This window comes from Talpa europaea (assembly GCF_964194135.1).
Source record: "Talpa europaea genome assembly, chromosome: 6".
NCBI classification, from domain to species: Eukaryota; Metazoa; Chordata; class Mammalia; order Eulipotyphla; family Talpidae; genus Talpa; species Talpa europaea.
Genome location: NC_140072.1, coordinates 31023456 through 31047435, shown reverse-complemented (window position 1 = coordinate 31047435; position 23980 = coordinate 31023456). Strand labels below are relative to the sequence as shown.

Sequence of the window (23980 nt, the reverse complement as noted above, 5' to 3'; positions counted from 1 at the left end):
TTCTTATTTTGCAGAGGAAGGAGGCAGATCCATGGCTAATTTCACAAAGCTGGTCACTGGCATAGCCACAGATAAGCATGCACAAAATCGTTGTTGGTACTTCAAATGAGGTTTACACTGTGACTGCACAAAAGAATATGATTTCTGCTCTTTGGTGGAAGATACATACATAAGCATTTATAATGTAACATGGTTAATGATATAGGTAGAAAATGCTAAGGATGGGCCTCCCCTAGTGGCGCAGGCGGTTGAGCGCTGCACTGTGAAGCTGTCCGCAGCCTACGCACCACCGGTTCGATCCTAGCTGGCCGGGGAGGGTCCCACCTGGCGAAGCAGACCTCTCCTGCCTCGCTCGCTGCTCCCCTCAGCAGTTTGCTTCAGTCAATATGCCTGTTCTGTTCCCCGCTCTGTCTCTGGTGAATCCTCTCGCCCTCCCATGCATCTAGCCTGTATCCCGGTTCTTGTATAAAATAAATAATTCTTTTAAAAAAAATGTTAAGGGGACCAAATGAGAAATGCAGCTACCTCTGCTTCTGGACTTTAGCAGAAACATCACAGAGGAAGTTCTTCTTACTGTGACTTCTCTTTTCCTGAGGAAAAAAAAAAGGTGCTCATTTCTGAAGAAGATGAGCTGAGTTTGTAGTCATGTTTTCTCTGTGGAAGCCTTCAACATACTAGTTTCCTTTTCAAAGTATAAATGAACTAAAGTAACCAAGAGCTTTTCTATTTATTTCCCATCTCTAGAGGCAACGGTTCTGAGCTATGATGGGAGTATGTTTATGAAAATCCAGCTCCCGGTGGTGATGCACACAGAGGCTGAGGATGTGTCCTTACGGTTCCGATCCCAACGTGCATATGGTATTCTCATGGCCACCACCTCTAGAGACTCAGCAGATACCCTCCGCCTGGAGCTAGATGCAGGGCGTGTGAAACTGACGGTCAATCTAGGTAACACTCATCTTCCCCCATTGAACTAACTATATTTACATTTTGTTCAGTTATGCCTGCAAACATTGATTAAGTAGCCTGTTTTCCATGGAAAGTTAAAACACTTAATGTTCTCATTTCCATCATTTATATTAATTTAGGGTTTTTTGAGCATCTTTTTAATTGTTTTTACTTCATCTAACATAACTTACTGTTTTGTGATTCCTACCACTGAGGATTCTTAAAAGGGAAGCCATATGTATCAGTAAGACTAATTGGATGTATAAATGATTAGACTTGAAGATATTTCAAATTGAATTTCCTATTGATATATTTGCTAGCTTTCTGAATGGTTATAGATGATATCCTTGCAGATAAATTCAAATCCATGTGCCTTTAGTTTGATAACATATACAAAACATAAAATTTCTGTGTTGTGATCTACTTCAGTAGTTGCTCTGACTCTTAACTCTCTGTGCTTCTCATTTGACCTTTGTGGTAGCCCATTTTTTTCCATTTGGAAATACTGTGTGGTGATATTTTGCTATCAAAGAGCAATCCACAACCCTTCAATGCCCAAAGTCTGCGGCCCTTAGCAAACAGCCATGAGAACGCTAAAACCACAGACTCTTCTACAGAAAATCAATGCTTTCCTGCTTACTTGTAGCAATAAGAAAGTGTCATTACAGTAAAACCTCACCTAACTAACTGTATGAAATGTGGGGGATAGCCAGACTGTCAGAATGGGGGGATTGCAATTGTATGGGGAATATAAAAATAAAATTTATTAATTGAAAAAAAAAGAAAGCATCTGAATTTTACACTAAAAAAATATTTAAACAGTTTCATTTTCAATTGCATTCAAAAACAAATTAATAGCTGAAAAGATCTTGATGAGGAAAGGTCTTACTAGGCTGATTTTAATGAAAAATAAGAATTATCCATAATTAGCGCATGCAAGTTGCACCAGCAGTGCATGGTAAAGCATTTGAAAAGAAATCACTTTTCTTTCTGAACTTGACCTTTCAAAACTCGCTTGTTCAATTTTTCTCAGGGGATCTCTGTTTATCTATTTATACCAAATGAAGAATTATGAATACTCTGCCCAATATGGTTCAATAGTAACATTAACTCCAAAAAGAAGGAGTAAAATTTAATGAGGTTTTACTGTATTCCATGGAAGTACTAAACACACACAAAAATGAATAAGCAGAAAGAGAAAAATGAAATTTGAAACACACATTAAAAAATATATAGTAAAAAGTGAGGAAGTAAAACATTGTGGAAACCCCACTTATTTTTTCAAATTGTGCTGGACACAGTAGTAGCTCATAAATATAAAACTATTGCTAGTTGCATATAATTATATTCAATTAATATTCATTAAATTAAGTTAAATAATAAGATTTTTTTTAAGACTAAAGAATGCATAGCACTCTTATTTACTGTTCTGTTAGGGTTCCCTCTTGTGACAATGATAGGTTACTACAAGCTAATCAAAATAGATTGCCTAATTATAGTAAAGGGACTGCTAGCCAAAGTGGAAACACTCAAGGGAACTTTCCAACAGCAAAGCATTCTGTGGAAAGAGTCGTGTAGGTGCCGGTCCTTGGCTGTTTGCAACCACTTTTCTGATGCGGTTGACGACACATGACAAACTCAGCTATATGGAAACAGAATCTAGGTTTATATTTTTTGTGTTCCCCAAAGGCATTAAATACTACAGTTGAAACCAAAAAATATTTACGCAGTATAAAATACACGTAAAACGGTCCACATAGTCTTATAAAGATATCCCTTATAGTCACAGTCTATGTTATTCAGACAAGAGAGTCTCTGTTCTGAGAAGAGAATCTGCTTTTATATAAGAAGCAAGGATAAGAAAAAGAGAATCAATAGCAGTGTTAACCATGACATTTATGACATAAAGATAACATTGTTAACTCCTAGGAGAGGCACAGGTGTGTATGCTCTGAGGAATGACACTACTCCTTAACCACTAGTTTTAAAAGGAAACATAGCAGTTGTTTCTTTCCTCTCCTAATTAATACAAGGCATGGAATATAGCCAACAACTGTTACCTTTATTTGTCCAGGCAAATAAAACACACACACACACACACACACACACACACACTAGGGTGAGCTGAGAATGATTTCAACTTGCTTAGCATTTGATCATCACAACTCTAAAGAATTCTGCTGGCCTTTGTGGGATATTAGATTTTGGAGGTCCAAGATGTCTAAGCCTAGCTGAGCTTGCACTGCACCCCATTGTGACGGAGCACTTTTTAGTAATACAGAAACCAATGATATGTTCTTTCACAGATGGGGAGAAAGTTGCAGCCAGTCTAAGCCAAACATCTTTGACAGTTAACAATTTTTTAATTCACTTAGATTTGTCACCATGTAGCTTTGTTTGAGTTGGCCATTTTTTTAAACCTTCTATTGTTGTTTCTGATGGTGAAGTTTTATAACAATGAATCTGGGTTCTAGATGTAAAGAATAAATGATATGGAGTGGCCATATTTGCATGTGTCTGTCCCCGGAAGGGTGGACTGTGATTTTATTGGATGTCTGCAGCTGTTACCTTGAAGGATAAATTTTCATTTTTCATCTATTCTTCCCCATCTAGATTGTATCAGGATTAACTGTAATTCCAGTAAGTGCCTATTCAAAATTTTTAAAATGTTATTCCTCCATTACGATGTAAGCTAGTCAAAAAATAAGAGAGCAGAGAAAGGTGTTTACAAAACTCATAAACTCACATTTGAAGTATACCAGTCCATCATCTGGGTTGTAAAAATTCATTTTTGAAATCTGTCCAGTTGAAAAGTTTCGTGCTGTAGTTCCAACCTTGAGGGGGAAAAAGGTGACAAATAACTTGTAACAGAAACTGCAAATGCCTCTGTAGATCTTCAGATGCAGGAAATGGCATTTGTATTATACCAAATTTCGCACTATCTTAATGGCCAATTAGGAGATAATACTGTGGGACTTACTTCCTTCAGTTTTTGTTGTCATCTCTTAACTCAAATATAGGAAGAAAAATCCCCTTGAAAGTTTCTATAAACCTTCTATATTCAGCCAAATTTTTCATTGGAAAATGTGTTTATCCATGTTATATATATATATATATATATATATACACAGAAAATTACTTGTCCAAATAGTTTTTTCTTGTTCATTAAGAGTATTTACATGATGAATTTTTACATCCTAATCATATATCTACAAAAATAACCAAACTCTCAAATCTGTGATATGCATGCCAAATGATGAGTCAAAAAAGATGCATGGACTGAGTTTTATTTGTGGACTACAGAGATGGAAGGGATATAAGGACTGTGATTTTATTTTGAGCTCTAATATTATTTTAGGAATAAATTTATTTTTAGTTTTTACAAAATCATTTAGGTTTTTCTTTTCCAGGTTTTGCTGACCACATTAAGGCTCTCCTCCAATGATAACAAAGCTGTTAGCTATTTAAACAAAATGGCTCTAATAAGTTGCTAATCTCTTATTTACATAGTAAAAATTTTTCTATAACCCTGGAAAATGTTAAATGTGAGTTGATGAAGCCTGCAACCAAAACCATTAACTGTGTTTCCAAATAGCAATGTCAACCTCTAAAGAACAAAATGGACATCTTAAACTTAGAAAAACAAGAAACTTTACATTACATACATGCAATTTCAAACACCCTGCTTTCTTGTAACTCAGATTTGTCTTCAAATATTTTAATATTCATGTTAAAGTAGCATCATAGTCTTTCCAATCTCATGAATAAAAAGCGTAACTGAGTCATGACTTATGAACATGTACATTGATAAACTCATACAAAGCATTAAAAGTCATTTCAAGCATACTATTTCTTGAGCCTCCCACACAAGTGGAATTGTTCAAGTACATGTATCTTCTCTCAAACCTTATGCATTTATTCTCATTCACAATATCTGAAAAGGAGAGCATAGGTTATGTAGTGTAATGCCTGGTTCAATTTGTTTTCAACTCTGGAGCAGAGTTGCAGATAAAGCAGCAATTCACAAAATACTTCCCAAAACCAGATTTGTATCTGAGTGCAACTACAGATGTTCTTGATTCATCCTGAATCTTAGAATAGCCTTATGAAGAAAATAGTCCTTTCCAGACTTCTGCTCTATGTACTCTTGTTAACTGATTTATAGTAAACATACAAGCAAGAATTTTTAAATTTATAAAATATAAATAGATAAGCTTTAGTATTGATGAAAATTAATCAATCAAATGTACTTCTGTGTTCTCTAGCTATATTAATGATTTTTGAAAATATTATATACATTCATAGTATAATTATCCTTGCTAGACATGTCTTTTCATTTAGTTTATATTATGATACTGGTATCAAGCATAGTGTTTTTGTTCTGGATATTTCACAGAATAGTACCTTTGAAGGCAAGGTATTATTTGGTATATTTTGATTAGTGGAATTTCTTCCTTATTGAAGGATATGTGTTATGTTTAAAATTACTTGAATAAAATGAATGATTGTGAGCTTCCAGTGTACACCTCGGACAGGACTGCAAATGCCTTAAGTTGACAGCAGTCAGTGGAAAGAATATTCAATGATCAGGTAATGTTTTCATTTACTTTTGCCTTTGTTTTATTTGGGGTATAGTTAATGTAATAAGAACCCCAAATTCTATCAAAAAATCATGTTATTCAACTTTGAGGAGAGGGAGAAATTTACATATAAAATAAAGCAAGTCTAACTCACTGATTAAATTAGAGATTTCCACCTGGAATTCATATTCTAACTTGTGGTTTAATGAAAGAGGGATGTATTACATTTACCTCTGGTGAACCATAGTTTGAAGTGGAGATAAATATAACTTTATTAAATCACAACTCTACAGTTCTATATAAAAGTTATCTATACTATATAAAAATTGTACCTTAGCTTGAATATCAGCTGTATTGGGAGATTATTACAAAATCTCTCTTAATCTCTTTTAATTTAAACACCAAAAGCTTGTATTCATGTGTGCAGAGGATACTTTTTTTTTTTTTTAAAGGACCATCTCTATGAATAGTAATCATGTCAGTATCAAAACACGTACTTTGATCATTCAGATTACAAAGGGAATATACAAAGGTGTCTTTTAAGAAAAATTTCATTAAAATATACAAACTTTAACAAAAATTTTCTTACATTTAGAATTTATATTAAATTCCAAGTTATTAAGTTTGAATGGAAATATTCGCAAGATTCTCTGCATTTATTCAGGATTCCTACGCTGCTGTGCTTTGTGCTGTTACCTATAGTCATTCAATTTTTCTCACCTCTCTATCCCTACTACTCACCCCCCTACCCAATTTATAGCAGATATAACTTGATATGGTATATAGTATTGTTCTATCTTTGTTATTGAAGAATAGGAAGTAGTTGAGCAGGCATGAGACCCCAGCTGCATGTATTCAGATCTGCAGAATACATTTTTTTTTTTTTTTTTTAGTTGTCACTGTGTCGGAAATTTAGATGCAGCAATAGAATCTTCCACAGACAGCCCAGGGCACAACCTTTTGTTAAGGTTCCTTTGAGAACCTTAGGATGCAATTGAATTCCAAGGACCATATCTGTCAGATTTTGTTCCCACCACCCCCCAGGCCCCCTAGGAAAACCTGTCAAGAATCTTCAGTTGGAAGAAGAGTGCCTCTTTTAATTTAAACACCAAAAGCTTGTATTTATGTGTGCAGAGGATACTTTTTTTTTTTTAAAAAAAGGACCATCTCTATGAATAGTAATCATGTCAGTATCAAAACACGTACTTTGATCATTCAGATTACAAAGGGAATATCTCTGCACACAATCCCAGACCAGTCTCAGCTTTTTGATGTCAGTAAGTTTATATCATTGCTAATATATCTTTGTCATCTGCAACTTAGAACTAGGTTAAGCTCTTTTTTTTTTTTTTTTTTTTGGTAGATTCACAGACTAGCAGGTGAGCACAGGGATGTATTATGTATGGCTTTCCATTCTCCTTTGCCCAGGATAAGAACAAAGGGGCAATCAGATTACCCTTGTCTTCCCCATCTATTCCAGTATTGAGAACAACAAACTAGCACCATAAAATAATATTTATTTCTATATGACTGAAAGAGCCTCCATCTTAATGCAGAGAATTTCTTCCTTGGAGAGTTAAAGGTACTTCAATAAAGGTAGATGGGAAAGGACTGAAACTTCATAGTCCTTTAAAATAAAGACAAAAAGGAAAAGTATATTTTACCAAAATAATTGTAAATGTATATACTAATAAAGTCAGACTGATGAGTATTTTTGTCACTAACACAGGAATTATTTGTATGAAAGGTGTTTGACAGTCTCTTATTTAGTTCTTAGTATTAATCGTCTTGACGTGTCCTTTAAAAGCTATAAAGAATACAAAGGAAATTTTCTACTTGTGAAATTTTCTTAAATGCATTTTTAGTAGAGCCTGTACAGACCATCGGGTTTTGTTCTGCATTATTTTTGTATGCCATAATACATAGAGTTTACTGTTTAGATAACTCTGATACAGAATTACCAAGAGAGTTTCAAATTCAAATTTGGTGCCCAATAATTCCCATCAATAGATTCAAATTCATTAGCCTCTATGTTGCTCTATATTTTACCCCCTAAAAACATGGCCTTTGTAGTGATATGCTGCATACTTAAGTAGGCCCATTTTTTCCTTTCTTTTAGTCACCTTAAAAAGTGCTATAATATTTGAAGATTTTTAATAATTGAGAATTTGAAAACTACAGTTGCTTCTGTCAGATAGGTGAGCCCTAGTTGTCATTTAAGTGGCTACTTTAAATATGTAATAGATGCAGGGAGGTTTTCATTTTCTTTTTCCTTTTTGCCTTTTCAAATCAATGACATAATTACAGAATGTCCTTTTTACCCACGGGGCCACCTCTGCATCCATATACACTCATGACTGGATCATGGTGCTTGTTTTGCTTGTTGACATTACTTTGATTTCTTTGTGCCTTACATGCGTCTCTTCTCCTACCCACCTCTTCTTTCTTCCAATCAGAATTTATTATTTGTACTTCTCTACTTCCAATGTTGTTTTCTCTTCTTTTCTTTCTTCTGGTTTCCTTACAAGAATAAAAACTATCTGAAGTTGAGAAAGTATTTTAGTAGGCAGACCTTTCAACTACTGTTGGTTTTTCACAGAAAATGGTATATCTAAGATGCAAAGACAACATTTCAGGTGACATTAGTGTGGACAAAATGTCAAGGGTTGAGGTTCAACTCCTTCTATTTGTATTTCAGTGTCTAAATGTTGAAGAGAAAGGGAATCTGCGGCTGAGTATTTAACCTCTCTTTTGACTTGGATATAGTGAAGAAACATTCTGAGAAATATGTTATTGGAAAATGTACTATGATGGATGACAGGAGTGGATAATAAAATCTTGTATTATCACTTTATTATCAGAATGAAAAGATCAGCTGGGTATTACTTATCACCATTTGTGTGCGTGTGTGTGTGCAGATAAAAATGGAAAGCAATAAAAGAGTGCAAAATGTCAACTAGTGGCACTTAAGCCCTATTAGATTGCTTTGATCAGACTGTCCTTTGGCAGGCTACTTAAAAAGATATGAGGAAATTTCTGGGGGGCTGGTTTCTGTTAGCATGAAACAAGTGTTCATTTGCTTGGTGGCAGAAGAACAGAGAACTGCAAAAGACAATCTGCTTCTGCCCCCACATAGCAATTGCTTGATTTGTACAATTCTATCAGCCATTGCCTCTCATGACTCATGCTGTCAGTCTACCTAGGGTAGGAGCTGATCAAGGACTAAAGGAAGATAAATATTGACATACATAAAACAGGTGTGTGTCTGTACATACATGCATACATATACATAATATATACCCTTATATATTAAGAAAGGCAATATATTAATAATTAATTATAATAAAAATATAAGAGAAACTGCATTTAAGATATAGAGGCCATGGATTTACGATGGAAAACCAATAGCTAATACAGGAAGAACAAATTGACACATGGCCCAAAAGTCTAGAAAAATCACAAAATTGGATTAGACTATAGGTGGAGTGTGTTTGGATTATTTATACTTAAAAGTTATGAATTATAGAGAATTATAGAGAGCAGAATTATAGAGAGCAGTTTTTCTTTGCACATTTAAATTATTATACAATTTGGGCAAATCATAGTGTGAAGGTTAAGAGTTGGGTTCATTTTAGTGAATAGTTAATCTTGCCATTGCTTATATGTAAATATAAAATGCTGGCATGGTTTTAAAAGATTATTCTTTCGTGCAGATTAATGATTCATCTTTAAATCATACTCAGTTATCAATTTATTTGCCAAACCATTTGCTTACTCTTACCACAGAAACCTGTACTCAAAGTCATGCAAAATTCTAATCTTGACCCAACTAATTCAATCCTTTCATTGTTGAAAGTTGACATTATAGCAATGGCCTCAATCGTAATTATTAGAAAAACTTAGAAAGTTTCAGAAGAAGCATTCTGAACTGTATATTCCCTTGGTTTCTGGGGAAAGGAATTTTTTTTTTTTTATAGTCCAACTCTGCCAAATGTAAAAGACACAGCTTTTTGTTCAGGTGTTTTTGTTTGATGTGTTATTAAAAATGTCTGTTTTCTAAATAACCGCCATTTCTTTCAGAGTTTTGAGTTTCCTTTTAAATTTTGTTATAGGGAGGTATCACTTTAATGTTTTATCATTGGTTCAGAAAATCAAGGTAAAAATTTGAATCAGACATTGATTGCCCATAATGGGATTTAATTTTTTTTTGCTTTTTGCTTATCTCACTGTAAATTGGATAATTTACATATTTTAAAGAAAACAGTAATAACATTGTCCATTTGGAGCTTTTGTTCTATTTACTAATGGTTCAGGTTCACAGTGCGTTACCTCCTAGTGATTAAAAAGATTGAAAAGTACTGAAGAACTCTTTAAAGCAGACTCTAATGCTTAGGACAACCTTTATGTTGTGTGATGATATCATGTGAAATCACTCATTTTGCCATGTAGACAATAATGAGCATAATATAGATATTTTTAACAAATTTTGCATTCCTACTTTTACTCAAAAGAACACCAATAACAATGTTTTCTTTATTCCTTATCAATTTCTTACCTATCAGAAATATGAAAAAAAATTACCATCATGAATTTCATTCCTTTGGTAGTCACTGAACAGGAATTATGAAAGTGCTACCTGCTGAGATAGGTGCATAATTAAAAGGTGGTGAGTTTTCCATGTCTGCCCCATTCCTGAAATGCTCAAATAAATTAAGTTAGTTTAGATAATAAGCATTGAAGAAATAATTAGTATCTTTTTTTTTGTTTTGTCAATTATGTAACTGATAAGGAAGCACAGTTAACAAAATTATTTTTCTAGGATATTTCTGGATGGATATTCCTCAAAATGTCTATCACATCTGCTATATAGATTTTGGTAATTTTTAATTTCTTATATTTTTATCAGATATACAGTCTAAATTTCTATTCTAACAATTTAATATCAACAATCAAAGTGATTAAAAATAAAAGTTTTGTTATAGTATAATTGAAACCAATCCCATTTAGACAGTCAAACCTCATACTATATCATATATTTGTATTATAGTATATGCATTGTAAATGTTTATGGAGACTAAATTTCACACTAATTTCAACCTGCAAAACAGTCAAAGTGAACAACTTTTAGTTCCTAATTAAAAATAATATTCACTATTTAGAATCTAAAGGGAACTGAAAATATCTAATAGTACCCTACCATTTCAGTCCTTTGAGATAGCTTTTCTTTAGTGCCCTATCAATATTTTATATTCTGGGTACTGAACATATAACATATCATGTAATATGTGTTTCTTTAAAAGTATAGGCCCACTGTGTTTAAATATTTTACAACATGTTGCTTTATTTTGGCAACTTATTACAAGCATACCCAGAAGATGACTAGAATTTATAGTTGTTTCAAATCTAATTTCTAAATCCCTGTTTTGTATTTTATGCTGAAGTTATACAAAGTAGGTACAGGGCATTGAGTCAGTTGAAGAAATATAAAATAAAGGGAAAATAAATACTCAAAAGTAAATTTTATTGTGGTAGATTGGAGCACTTAGAGCAGTGAAATGAAAATTGATTGGAAGTACCAGAAATAAGCACATGGACGTAACATGACTTCTAGAAGTTGGTTGGCCTGCTCCACAGAACTTCCACAAAGTATCCTCAAATACACCAAATTAATTTGACAAAAGATTTGATTGCTAATTGTCATTGCTATAGCAAGTCAAGCCTTTTGTTCGAACACTTCCTGCAGAGTGGTTATTCATTTAAAAAGACTTTAATTCAAACAAAGGAACAATTCCAATATTTTTCCAATTAAATAAATGGTCAAATAAAATAAATTGTCAAATAAAATCATAATTCTCAAGTTAGTGACTAAAAGTTAACCTGATTTTAAAAAGCCAGTAATGATAAAAGATATAACTCAGCACTATCTTTTATTATACTGTTAAAATTCAAAGTAAAGATTTAGTAATTCATATCATTTCTTGGAAAAATGCTGTGTTATTCTAATTCTAACCTAATGGATAAATGAATTATCATGTATTATTTGTCTATACCCTTTTTTATAGCAATCATTGAGGAAAGAAATAAAAAAAGGTTATAGCAAACAATATACTATAGCTCAACAATTGTAAATAAAAATATTACATATCATATTCCTTACAATGTAGTTTTTTTTTTTAAAGGTCCATAACAAATACTAAAAGATAGATTTTTCAGGCATTATATGACTTCCCAATGGGGCAAATAAACAATAAAACCAGAAACTTAAATTTGTGTTTTTCTAATATGTTTCTTACTTTAAGGGAAAGTTTGCACAGGAATACTCCAAAAATACTGAGATAAAGCTAACTTGTAAATCCAGTTTTGAATGTATTGATATTTAAATGTACTTATATTATTAAGATACAGAAAATAATATGGAGATAAAACAGCAAAATAGGCAAAAATGCAAAATTAAGCAAAAATACATTCTTTCTTGGCAATCTCATAAAAAGAAATTCTATAACTTTATAACAGTGTTTCAAATGAGGAGTTCTATTCTCATTAAATAATCTTTGCATTTGTGACTATAATCTATGACTTTGTTTATGGAATGTCAGATTAAATATTTGTAAATTTTCAAATGCTTAGTACCTGTATGCACTGTTACTATTTTTCATTTACATTGTTTGGAATTGTGTAGGTGTTGTTATGATAAATATTAATATAAATCATTAAAATCATTTTATTTTCATAATACACCAATGCTGGATATATTTTTCAGTTTATAATGCTTACTTAAAGGCACATTAACTATTTATTACTTAATTTTATACCTGAAAGATATCCTATTATGTGATAAGCATTTCTTGGAAATTATCTTTTTCCTTAAAATAAAGTCACAGTCCAAGTTTTTCCTTTCATTGTATTAGGATTATTTTGTTATGCCTCTTTTTAAACTTGCTAGTCAAATTATATTAGATTTAAAGAGAAAGATTTTAAAACATTCTTTCAGCAATATGTATAGTTTGTGTTCATTTTTACTGTGTTGTAAATATAGTTATATTCTTGAAAGGTAAATTATATTTCATAAAAGTATGTTGTTTACATTGACAAGTATTTATATTGAGATATTAATCCTGATCTGTCATAAATGGGTACAATCAATGTCAAAGCTATAAAGCTAAAGTAGATGATTTAAACCTTGTTTATTCATTTGTCTAGGACTATGATATTTAGTCAGATATGGAGCAAGAGACAAGGCAACTATATATATATATATATATATATATATTGAAGTTTATTTTGTATAACAAAATACTGTTGGTTTGAGTTAGGAAATAGGCAGAGGCATCTCTTTGGGGTGTTTCCAACAGCCTTCCAAGGTCATAACCTTTTGCAGACAACATCCATGTTTTCATCTAATTAAATACTCAGTAAGCCTGAATCTCCCAATTCCAAAGCCAACTATTTTCTTTGCATTTATAAGTTACGGACTATTGGCCTTGCTCTCCTAGACTCTGCAAATTTTAAAATTTATTTTCAAATAACTGAACAAAAAAATCTGTCCAACTAATTAGCCAGATAACTGATTTACCCAAGTTTTCAAACTGTATTATTATCAGATCCATTCTACCAGATATGAAAACAAAGGGGTAAAGCTTTCTATTTATTGACACTTCTTAATGAATGTAGGCATTAAAAGTTAATAGAATTATTTTTAATTAACCATTTAGCTTAGCTTAGTATAAGATACTTCATTTGCAATTAAAAATACAACAAAATCTGAAAAATACATCTATTCAATATATATGTAGTGACTCTGGTACATTCAAGCCACTAAGTTACTGGACATAGTATATTTTTTCTGAAGGTAAGATAATAATGACAACATAATTCTGATAATAGGTAATGTTTATCATTACTACAATTGAAGGCCTATGTGCCAGGCAGTATTTTCAGTAATTGAAATCTATATTATGAAATATTTCTATTAGCAGATTTTACAGATATGAATACTGAGGCACAGACAACTAAGTTTAGTCTGTGTGCTAAGAATATGTGCAACAGATCAAGATATTCACCTTTTAGAAAGTTAAAAGACCAAAGAATAATTCAGTCAAAATAAATACAGAATTTATTAGCATATGACTACTTCATTTCTCCAATGGATTCTTAAAATTTATGAAATGCTTTTCTCTTGTCATCAGTATTCATTTAGGAAAAACAATATCTCTAAGGTTAATGTGTGACTTTGTATTACTTCCTCAAAATAGTTTTTAATGGGAGGTGTATTTCTAATATTTTTAGTAAAAAGAAACCTGTTTGTCCTTAGGATTCTATAATTTGTCTCATTGCTTGTACAGAAATGGCAAAGAACTCTTTATAAAAAATACATTTTTAGAAATGGTCAAGAGTGTATGTTAGCTAAATTGAGGAGGGCTTGAGGAGGGATAGAGAAGTGGGGGAGTTAAATGGCTGGACAGATAGTTGAGCTTCATGGTTGTTAGGGTGATTAGTGTGTTACCAAGGCCAGATCATGGTTGGCACATGGCCCTGACAGAAGACAGCTCCCAGACAGCTTCTCTATACCTTCGAGGCCTTGTCACCAAGGGCAGACAGTGGGAAAGTTGACCCAGCTCTATCTCTTGCAGGGATAATTGAAATGTTTTGCCTCTAGCGTTTTCTGCACATTCCTGAATATAGAAATAACTGAAAGAATTTTTAAAAATAATAAACATAAGATGTACACTCCTATTCAGGGCTTACTTCAACAGCATGCAATCATGTGCATCACCTCTGGCCTATACCTGGACTCACACTGTGCTATCACAGTCCTGAAATTCTTCACTATGAACAAGGGCCAAGTGTTTTCCTTTTTCACTAAGCCCACAAATTACTTATTTCATTTTTCCCCTAGTAATGTTAGTGATTAGTAAAAGAAGATTCCAGAAGTGCCACTTACATGTTATCTAGTTATAATTTGTAATTAAATTGTACAGCTTATTCATGTAAGGAATAAAAAAAAACATCATTTGTAGTCTAGTATCTAGAACTTAAGAAAGAGTAGAAACACTTCATGAGGATTTACTCTTCTTTTTTTATTTTTAAATAAGAGATCAGAAGTAATAATTTTAAGACCAAAAATGAATGGCAAATTTAAATAGGAGACTGAAGGTACCAGAAATGTGATATGACACATCCTCTTGCCATTTATAGGTAGGGGGTGCTGCTGTCAGGAGCAGTGACTTGGGCATCAAGTAATGGTAGCTCTTGCTTCTGTTGCTCCTGGCTTTTCTTTCCTCCCATTATTGTCACAGAATTTGTGTGACAGGATTTGTTTCTAGCTTCCCTTAGGGTCCTACCTCTCACCACAGGTTAGTGTCCTTAATGTCAATTGACAAATAAAACTTACTGGAACCTGGAAAAGTGGAAAGAGATAGAAAACCAATTTTATATACAAAATAAAAATAAAGGCTGCTCTTCTAAATTTGCAGAACAGGAAAGATAACAACATTTTAGAAGTGGAGAGACTTTGTAATTGGTTTTATGCTATCTATAGTTTTTTAAAATTGTGTTTAGTTTTTGTTGTGATGGTTGTTTTACTAATAAGAAAACTCAGACCACAAGCAGTAAAAGAGTTCAAATAAGTGAGCTTAATTAAGCTAGTGCTAGATTTAATGACAACATTGATTTAAACTTTGGTTTTCTGACTTTTAAGCAACTGAGTATTTTTCCATTACTTATTTATTTAATAGGCAATGTAAAAGTTTATGACTTATGGCAAAGGGCCATTAAATAGTATATTTATCTATGTTTCTTACCAGGGCCTGAAAACTAAAGTCCACAGGCTGGCCACCTGTTTTAATAAGTTAGGTTTTACAGAAACAAGGTCATGCTGGTTTGTTCACATACAACCCTAGACTGCTTTTGCTGTACAGTAGAAAGGCTGAGTACTACAATAGTGATTCCATCCTGCTAAACCAAATATACTTACCAAGTGCCCCTAAGAGTAAAAATGTTTTGATCTCTTCTCTGATAGAATATAATCTCCTTGAAAATAAATCTAAGTTGGGATATTCCTAATATCAAGGTCTCTGTAGAGTATGAAATGATTTTTAAACTAAGTTAGTAGAATATGGGTGCCACCTGACCTATTGAATAAGCATAGTTGTTCAGGATAAATAACATGCACAATGAAGACCGAGAAATATGTGGTATAACTGCAAATTCAATTATTATATGCAATAAACAGTTCATGTCCTAAAAAAAAACATTTAATAGATTTGTAAAAATAGAACCACTGTAAGGCAATGCTAGTTGTTTTATTTTCTAATTAATAGCAGAACTATGGAAAATTTAGGATCTGCTTTCACCTGATGCCCATATTTAGCCCAGATAGCTATTTCTGAAAAGATATACTGGTTATTAATATAATGAAATTTGATGATGGGTCACTTCTATTAAGCAAACTGTATGAATCCCTACCTGCCTGTGAGCAATTTGCTGGGTTATGGCTTTATAGAAATAACCATCAAAATCCCCATGCTCAGTATATGGTGTAATTGAGCAAATGGGTTAACCAAAAAAAAAAAAAAGGGGGGGGGTTAATCACTCAAAAAGCTAAGTGAACTGTAAAATAGAAACATGCACAGTTGTTGTTCAAGGCAATAAAGAAAATATCCTGAACCTATTGGTTTCAACTACACTAAAAAGACAGGGTACCTGATACAGGGGGTCCACTTAAGGTAGCGAGTATCTTTAAAATGTACCACTAGAGGAAGACAACTAACCAAATGGTCTATAATGAGTTTCAGCTTTGTGGCTCACACAACATACGTGTTTTAAAAATCAAGATATAATTGTAATGGCTTTAATTTTCCCAAGAAAAATCCATTTCCAAGCTCCAGTGACACTGTCACCTGCTAGACGTATGTGATAACATTGCCTCATAAATTCCCTAGTTTTATTTTTCTCTATTGTTTTTTACTGTTTTTCCCTCACATTCAAAAACCAGTATAAGCTCTTCACAGGATATTTGCACACTAGGCTTTCTTCCAAAGATAATCTAAAATTCTCATTACATGAATCTTATTGTTTACATTGGCTCCAAATACTTGATATGTATACACACATATGTCTCTATATTTCTGTCTACTCCCATGGTCTATAAAAAGGGGAAGTTGGAGTCACAATTTATTAATTCCTGGAAAACTACTCTTTTCTTCATGTAATGAATTCACTTATTGACTTATGCCCCATTACTGTCAGATATAATTTAAATGATGCTTAACAAAAATAATTTAAAACAGTTAATTGGGGAGACTAGTATGCAAATAAAATAAAATAAATTAAGCACAAATTCTAAATCGTAGTTTCTTATGGATATAAAATAAGGAAGGACAATATGGAAGGACAGTCTTTGAATTTGGAGTTTGTAATTAAAAGAGTGTAAACAATGCATGCTAGTAGGCTGATAATGTCAAGAGACTAAAAATGATTACTTTGATAGTCTGAACCTTGATATACTCAATAAATAACATTCCTGAAGCTTTTTTTAAATTCCTAAGTTATGTAATATTTTTTCTAAATAAAAAAGAGTTGCTTGCAAACAATTTTAAAAAGTCTTTGCTGGGGTTTAATGATAAATAAAATCAGCCTTTTTCTAACAGTAGAAAGGGTCCCACCTGATGGAAAAATTTTCAAACAGCTTTCTGTTGAAGAGTCCAGAGCTTCTGGGTGATGTCTGAGAGCCAAATTAGGCTGTTTCTTTAACAGCAAGACAGCCCCACCTTTATTTTATTTTTAATATTCATTTTGCATGATTACAGTGGAAAAAATAACTCCACTGATTTAAATAATATAACTAATGCCCTAATTTAGCTCCTAGATTTTCATGTTGGGCAAATGTATTTGTTCTGACTGAAGCAAACCTAAAGCAGGCGTGTTTTCCTATCTCCTATACTACCAGCCTTCACCTGATTCTTTGAACACAGTAGAAGATGCCTTACTGTAGCTAAGGGAAAGGGTTTCTTAAAGATTATTTATTTAACCATACAAACTTTTGATCTGTGTTTTAGTTTCCTAAGTAAACTTATAAAAAAGGGGATTTTCCTTGTACACAAAATGGAGTATTTACTGCTCCTGACTGATCAATTATTATTTTGTGCTATATTCTGTGAGGCATGCCAAAATGACAAAAACACACTTTTCCCCATTAAATTTTTATTCCCTATATTAATAAACATATTTTATATCATATATCAACATGATATAAAATAGTTTCAAATGAAACTACCAGTTTCATTTGAGTTTAGTAATTCTAGGTCTAGAATGAATCTCTTTGAAGTTCTCTTGGCCTTTTATCTACCTATGTCAAAATTAGAATGGTGAAATCAGCAATGAAAATTAAAATAGCATAATTTTTAGAAGAACTCATTAAACTATTATATGCTTTCATGTAGTCAAAATGTAGGGAAATAGTATAGAGAAGTTCTGGTCTTTCCAAAAATGACAGAATTTTATAGTTGGCTATAGGAGAATATATTTGATAAACTCTTATCAATCATCCTCATTTTATAAGTAACAGTAGGAGGAACAGGCAAGATGAATGGCTTCCTCAATGTCACAAAATTTGTTAATGTGCAGACCTAGGGACAAAATCCAATTTTCTCCTCCATCGTCTCCCTTAATGAAAATGGAGATAAAAAGTAATTAGCAAATGTGGCTACTAATCTGGCCCAAACATCTACCATTGTTTAAAATGTATCTCTTAGTGGTTAAGTCAAGGGTCTATAAAAGTAGATTTTCATAGAAGGGCTTGTTTGGCTAAACTGTTAGTACTCCTTCCTCTCTGTCCCATGCCTCAACTTGGGTTTCTGTCCACATCTTCAACCCTTGTTAGGGATAAATCTTAGAGTCACCTGGAATTTCCATATAGATGCATTGTGAAGGCACAATGAACCTGAATTATATTGAGGAAAACTGAAATATTTATTGTGTCTGTTTCATGTTTTTAATGAACTTTAGCTAAAGTCACCAGAAAACCTAGTGAATGTCACTGACTACTGAACAATTAAACCAAGGCTTAGATTAAATTATATTTCATAGAACTGACAGAGTTACTTTATTTGTCATTGTTTGGCTTTCACATTTGATGAAGAACAAATAGCAGCCATGGACCAAATCATAGACTCAGATCTTGGTGTTTTTCAAGAAGCTCAGCCTAGTTCACATAATGTAATGGGAAGAATAGTATAAATAAAGTTCACTGAAACATCACTGGTGACCTAATAAATAGTCATGACCTTGGAAACATCATCTAATCACTTTGATTGAACCTCTGATTCTTAGTTTGTAGATGATTCAGTGAACTGTTATACTTCACATACCTATTCTAGTTCTAGTTCTTTAAAAGAGCATTAGCTTGGGAGCTGAATTTTGATTCAGTCTGATTAAATATTAGCTGTGGGCATTTGGCCACATTATACCTCCATTTTAATATCTACAGTTCTTTTGGGCCACTGTGGAGAAGATATTGGACTGGAGATCCTCAAGATCTCAGTCTTAATTCCACTCCTTACTGCCTCCCAGACTCACAATAATACACTAACTAAAACAAATATATATATATATGTGTATTATTTCTATGACTTACAGGAGGAATCTATTGTAAAATTATAAATTAGTCATAGCTCTACAAAACACATGTAATGATTGTCTTTAAAATAGAAACAGTGCTATAGACTTTCTTTAAAATCTTTAAAATACTGCTTACAATCTTAGTTTGCTTAAAATGCAATAACACAATAATGTACATTCAGTGGCTTAAACAAGAACTGCCTGTTTCTCACACAGTTTGATGCCTGAGAAATGTAAAATCAACGTGTTGGTGGGACTGGCCCTTGGTGGGCTTTCTTCCTACCTTACAGATGGCCACATATTCAGATGATGGACAGAAAGATATGTGAGGTCTCTTACTCTTCTTCTAAAGCGCTAATCTCCCAAATAACATGAGTCTATCTTTATTGCTGAGTAGTAGTGCACTGTATATGTATATACTACTTCTTGATCTACACATCTGTTCTAGGGCATTTATAGGTTGTTTTCCTATCTTGGCTATTGTGAATAGTACTGCTATAAACATAGAATTTCAGGTTTCCTTTCAAATTAGTATTTTTGTGTTGTTTGGGTAGATTCCTAGGAGTGAAATTATTGGATCACATAGTAGATTCATTTTTAGTCTTTTGAGGGATCTCCACATTTCTTTCCTTAGGAGCTGGACCAGTATACATTCCCCACCAACAATGTAAGAGTGTTCCTTTTCTCCATACCCTCAATAGCAGTTTTTGTTTCTGTTTTTTGTTTTGGTTTGTTTTTTAATATGAGTCATTCTCACGTGTATAAGGTGAGAATATGGTCACCAGTTTTTTTTTTTTTTTTAGTTAAGGTATGATTGACATATAATATGTTAGTTTCAGATGTGCAGCATAATTTTACTTTTATATTTTTGTGAAATGATCATGACAATATGTCTATAGCTTAAGACTTTTCAAATTGGAAGTACAATTTTATTAATTATAGTCTCCATGCTGTATAATACAGCCCCAAGATATTTATTTTGTAATTGTAATTTTGTACCTCTTCATCCCCTTCACTCATCTTAGCCTGCTGTTGCTACCCCAACCCCTCCCCTCCCCCTACTCCCAAAACTAACAATATGCTCTCTGTATCTGTAAGTTTGATATCAAGGGCTAGCAATCACAATTCTTAATTCCCTGTCCAGTGTACTTTCCATTACAATTCATGTTGCATGGATCACATTGTTTTGAACTGAGCATATTAAGTGCATTTTTAAAAACCTTGTCTTCCAAAATCAATCTCTTCACATATTTAATAATGCAAGAGAGAAGCTTGAAGTTGGCCCACAGAGATTTTTATGTACCAAAGGGTTATTTTTAATTGGATTTTGTGCCTGTTGTTATGGAAATAGTTGTTTCATAGATTAAGCATTATGACTTTACTGCAATATCAAGCCCAGAATGGGGTATAATGATATCACCCTTATGCTTTTTTTCCTTAACAAAACACTTTTACAATGAAAGAATGGGAGAGAAACTGCTTCAAAAGCATTCATTTCTAAGGAAAAAGATTCCATTATAAAAATAGCTATAAAATGATATATTTTCTTTTCAAAGATCAAAACTAAAAATCACCCTTGCTGACAGTAGGATGCTAAGATGCTGCAGAGTTATTAAACACTTCTTTCTTTACTTTTGAAACTAGAAAGAGTTTTTTTTGATCCTGGAACTTACTTTCAACATTTGGTCTCCAAGCATTTTTGCAGTTGCTGAGTTAACAGGCTTCCTCTAGTTTTTTTAGTGATCACTCCCTCAGAGCTGTTTTATTCAGATTATTTTCTATTCATGCATCCATACTCGTAATCTAACTTCTGTAAAGAAATAAAAGAATGATAGTCTTTTAATAATCTGAATGATAGTCCTATTTGAAGACATGAGGCAATCTTTCTGCAAAACAGGTATCTTTGACATATTTTAAGACCCAGAGAAAATCCAAGCAAGGAAGACAGAACATGTAGCATCAGTAACCGCCTAAGAGAGAAATTGGGAGGGGGTGGAGACCCTGAGGTACTGAAGGCAACAATGATCTCCTGTTGGACAACTACTGAGGTTTCTTCTACTTGATACCCCAATTAAATTTTCCTCTTCTTTTTTCTCCTCCTTGCACTTTTCAAAGCCCCTTATGATCCTTGGACATTAATTTTGCTGGTAAAATTTGGTTGAATAAACTGTGAACCCAAACCTGCTCCTGAATCAGTTAAAAGTGATGAAATTCCATGATGTCACACTTTTTATTATTTTAGCTTAACAACAAGTTTTAATAACTGAAAAACAGAGGGGAAAATCCCTCACCAAATAATTTAACTTTACAAATCATTTCATTTTCTAAGTATCATGAACACCAGATCAGTAGAAATTTTAATGTTTTTATACATATTTGAGTTATATCAAAAGCTGTTTTTTTCCAGCTTTGGTTTTAAGTGGAAGAGGGACATTTTCTAATCGTCATTTCAATAATTTCCACAAAAATCATTAAATTAACTTGTTGTAAGCCAATTTAAACTCTATTTGCATGGGTTTCCATAGATTTCACTACCAGTTACTGTCTCTTGGCCTCTGTTTTCTCATCCTTCACTGAGAACCCTCGATTGCTGATTTATTTCACATCATTTGCTTCCCATTCAGCCCCTTACTGACTGTGACTTTTTTCCTCAATTTCTTAAGTCACTGCTTTTACTCACACTGATTTTCTGTACTGCCACAAGACAGCTTTAGAAGGAAATGAATCTATGAATTTGGTGAACATTGGAGGAATCATCTGTACAAGTGGCAAACAGACATTTCATCACCTAATATTGTACCCAGAGCAGCTTCTCACTGGAATCCATTTGGCCAGTTGCCATCTACTAAAAATTTTTAGCTAATAGTATATGGTCAGGAATTACATGATTACTAATTACTTTAATAGCAAGAAGTGTTTAACTGCCAAGATCAGAGAGTTCCTTTGAAAAAATGTAAATTTTTTAGGCTCCCGAAGTTGTATTGACTGTGCCTATTTATGACAACAGGTTTATTCACTTGTCTTAGATTACTTCATCAAGTTAAAGAATCTTAAATTGTCACACCTGAATGTTTGTTAACTTGTCAGTTTCCTTGCTTGCTATGATTCTAATGGGCTTGAAAATTGATCCAGCCAGTCTCTTCTCTCCTCTTTTCTCTCTCTCTTTTCTCTTCCCTTCCTCTGCTTCTCATTTCTCTCTCCTCTCCCTTGCTTTCTTGCTTTCCTCTTTACTTTGTCTCTCTCACTCTCTGTGAGGTTCATTTGCTCGACTGATTCTGAGTGTCCATAATGACTGTTTGGCATATTCTGCAGGCAAAGGTCCCGAGACCCTTTTTGCTGGCTATAACCTCAATGATAACGAATGGCACACAGTGCGTGTGGTTCGTCGAGGAAAAAGTTTAAAGTTAACAGTGGATGACCAACAGGCCATGACAGGTAAATTGTCCTTTCTTTTACTGAAGCTTTAGAATTTCCTGTGTCTTGCAGGTGACTTTGAAAACCAAACGCACAACTTGAAACTGAGTTCATTTTCTTTTCCAATTTTTCGAGTAACAATTGTTTTTAGTGTGTTAATGTTTTCTCTCTCCCATGAACAACAGTTTTATATCACGCTATTCTCCTTTTAATAATTCAAAAAGTAGTTATAATAGATTTTTAATTATGTGGCTTGATAAATACCTTAGGACCTTGAAAATTCCTGAAATCATTGTTTGGAAGTCTGTTTCTTTGCTGCTTATATATTTTGGTGATGAACAGCAGCAAGTTATATTGTTTATCCTCAAGGTAAATTGACAGAGATGCTGACATTCTGTCAAGTGAGCTGCTTTTTCATTATCAGCTATAGTGGAACTCTTTTGGCCACAGAGCTCTGTTGGTTAAACTCTAGTATTAAGGATGTCGAGTTCAATCCCTGATTTGTAGATTCCTCACTGTGGTGAGCCGTATAAAGGTCCACCCCAGAAACACAGGGAAACTGAATAAAAGCAGGATTGATGTGCCTTTATTCTCTGCTGAAAATAACTCAAAGCTCAGGACCCACTGGGATATTAGCTCTTTTTTGTTTTTTAGAGAACATCTCCATGTTAATTATTTCACTACAAGACAAAAGATGTCTCTTGTGCAGCAGAGAAGAATCTGTTCTACATTCAACCCCAAAGGGGTTTTCATAGGCAGAGAACAGCCGATTCTATCAATGTGAAAATATCATGTATGGGATTTTCACTTTGGAGAGAATCATTTCTGAGTTAAATGAAGCAAACTGGCAACTCATAGATCTCATAGTATTGTATATTCTATTAGCCCTTATAGCTTTCCAGAAGTTTTTTCTACATATGGGTGCAACTTTACTTCAGAATCATTGGGAAAAGCTTTAAAAGGATTAATTCCTATCCTGACACCACAGAATGTCTGGGAGGAGCCCATGCTTTTTTTTCTCCCTTTAAAATGTCCCCAGAGGTCTCTAACACAGCTGCTACATGGATTGGCATTTAAACTAGTACTAAATTATGTCATTTCATTCTCTGAGGAAAAAAGTCAACCAGAGAGCTATTAGCATAAACCTTTATTTAAAATTGCCAAGCTTGAGAAGTTTCTGAAGAAGCTGTGTGAACTGAGGGAAAGGTTGAATTTTTACAGAGCTTTGTCAGGAGTTTCAGTTAAGGTTCAGCTAGCTTTCACCCAGGATGGGTTTAGAAGTGTAATCTAATTGTGATCTGGAGGCACTAGGATAACTGTCTCTCCATTAGCTTTCTGCCCCCAGGTGAGCCATTAACTTTACTTATTCAGGAATTCCCAGCCATGCTGTCTGGTTCTTTTCTCACCTGAAAGCCTTTGTT

At 33.3% G+C, this 23980-nt stretch overlaps 1 protein-coding gene across 31 annotated transcripts in view; it reads left to right on the top strand.

Annotated features, from left to right (window-relative positions):
- NRXN1 (neurexin 1) overlaps positions 1-23980 on the top strand; it is a gene marked incomplete at its 5' end in the record, with an annotated part of 1024512 nt that overhangs the window by 469092 nt on the left and 531440 nt on the right. For 24 of the 31 annotated variants that reach the window (XM_084235910.1, XM_084235908.1, XM_084235906.1 and 21 more), the window contains 3 exons: positions 745-948; positions 3562-3588; positions 22458-22580. In XM_084235910.1, the coding sequence (XP_084092036.1) occupies positions 745-948; positions 3562-3588; positions 22458-22580 (354 nt within the window). The remainder of the gene's footprint in view (positions 1-744; positions 949-3561; positions 3589-22457; positions 22581-23980) is intronic. The other 7 variants (XM_084235920.1, XM_084235919.1, XM_084235916.1 and 4 more) reach the window with 1 other exon arrangement.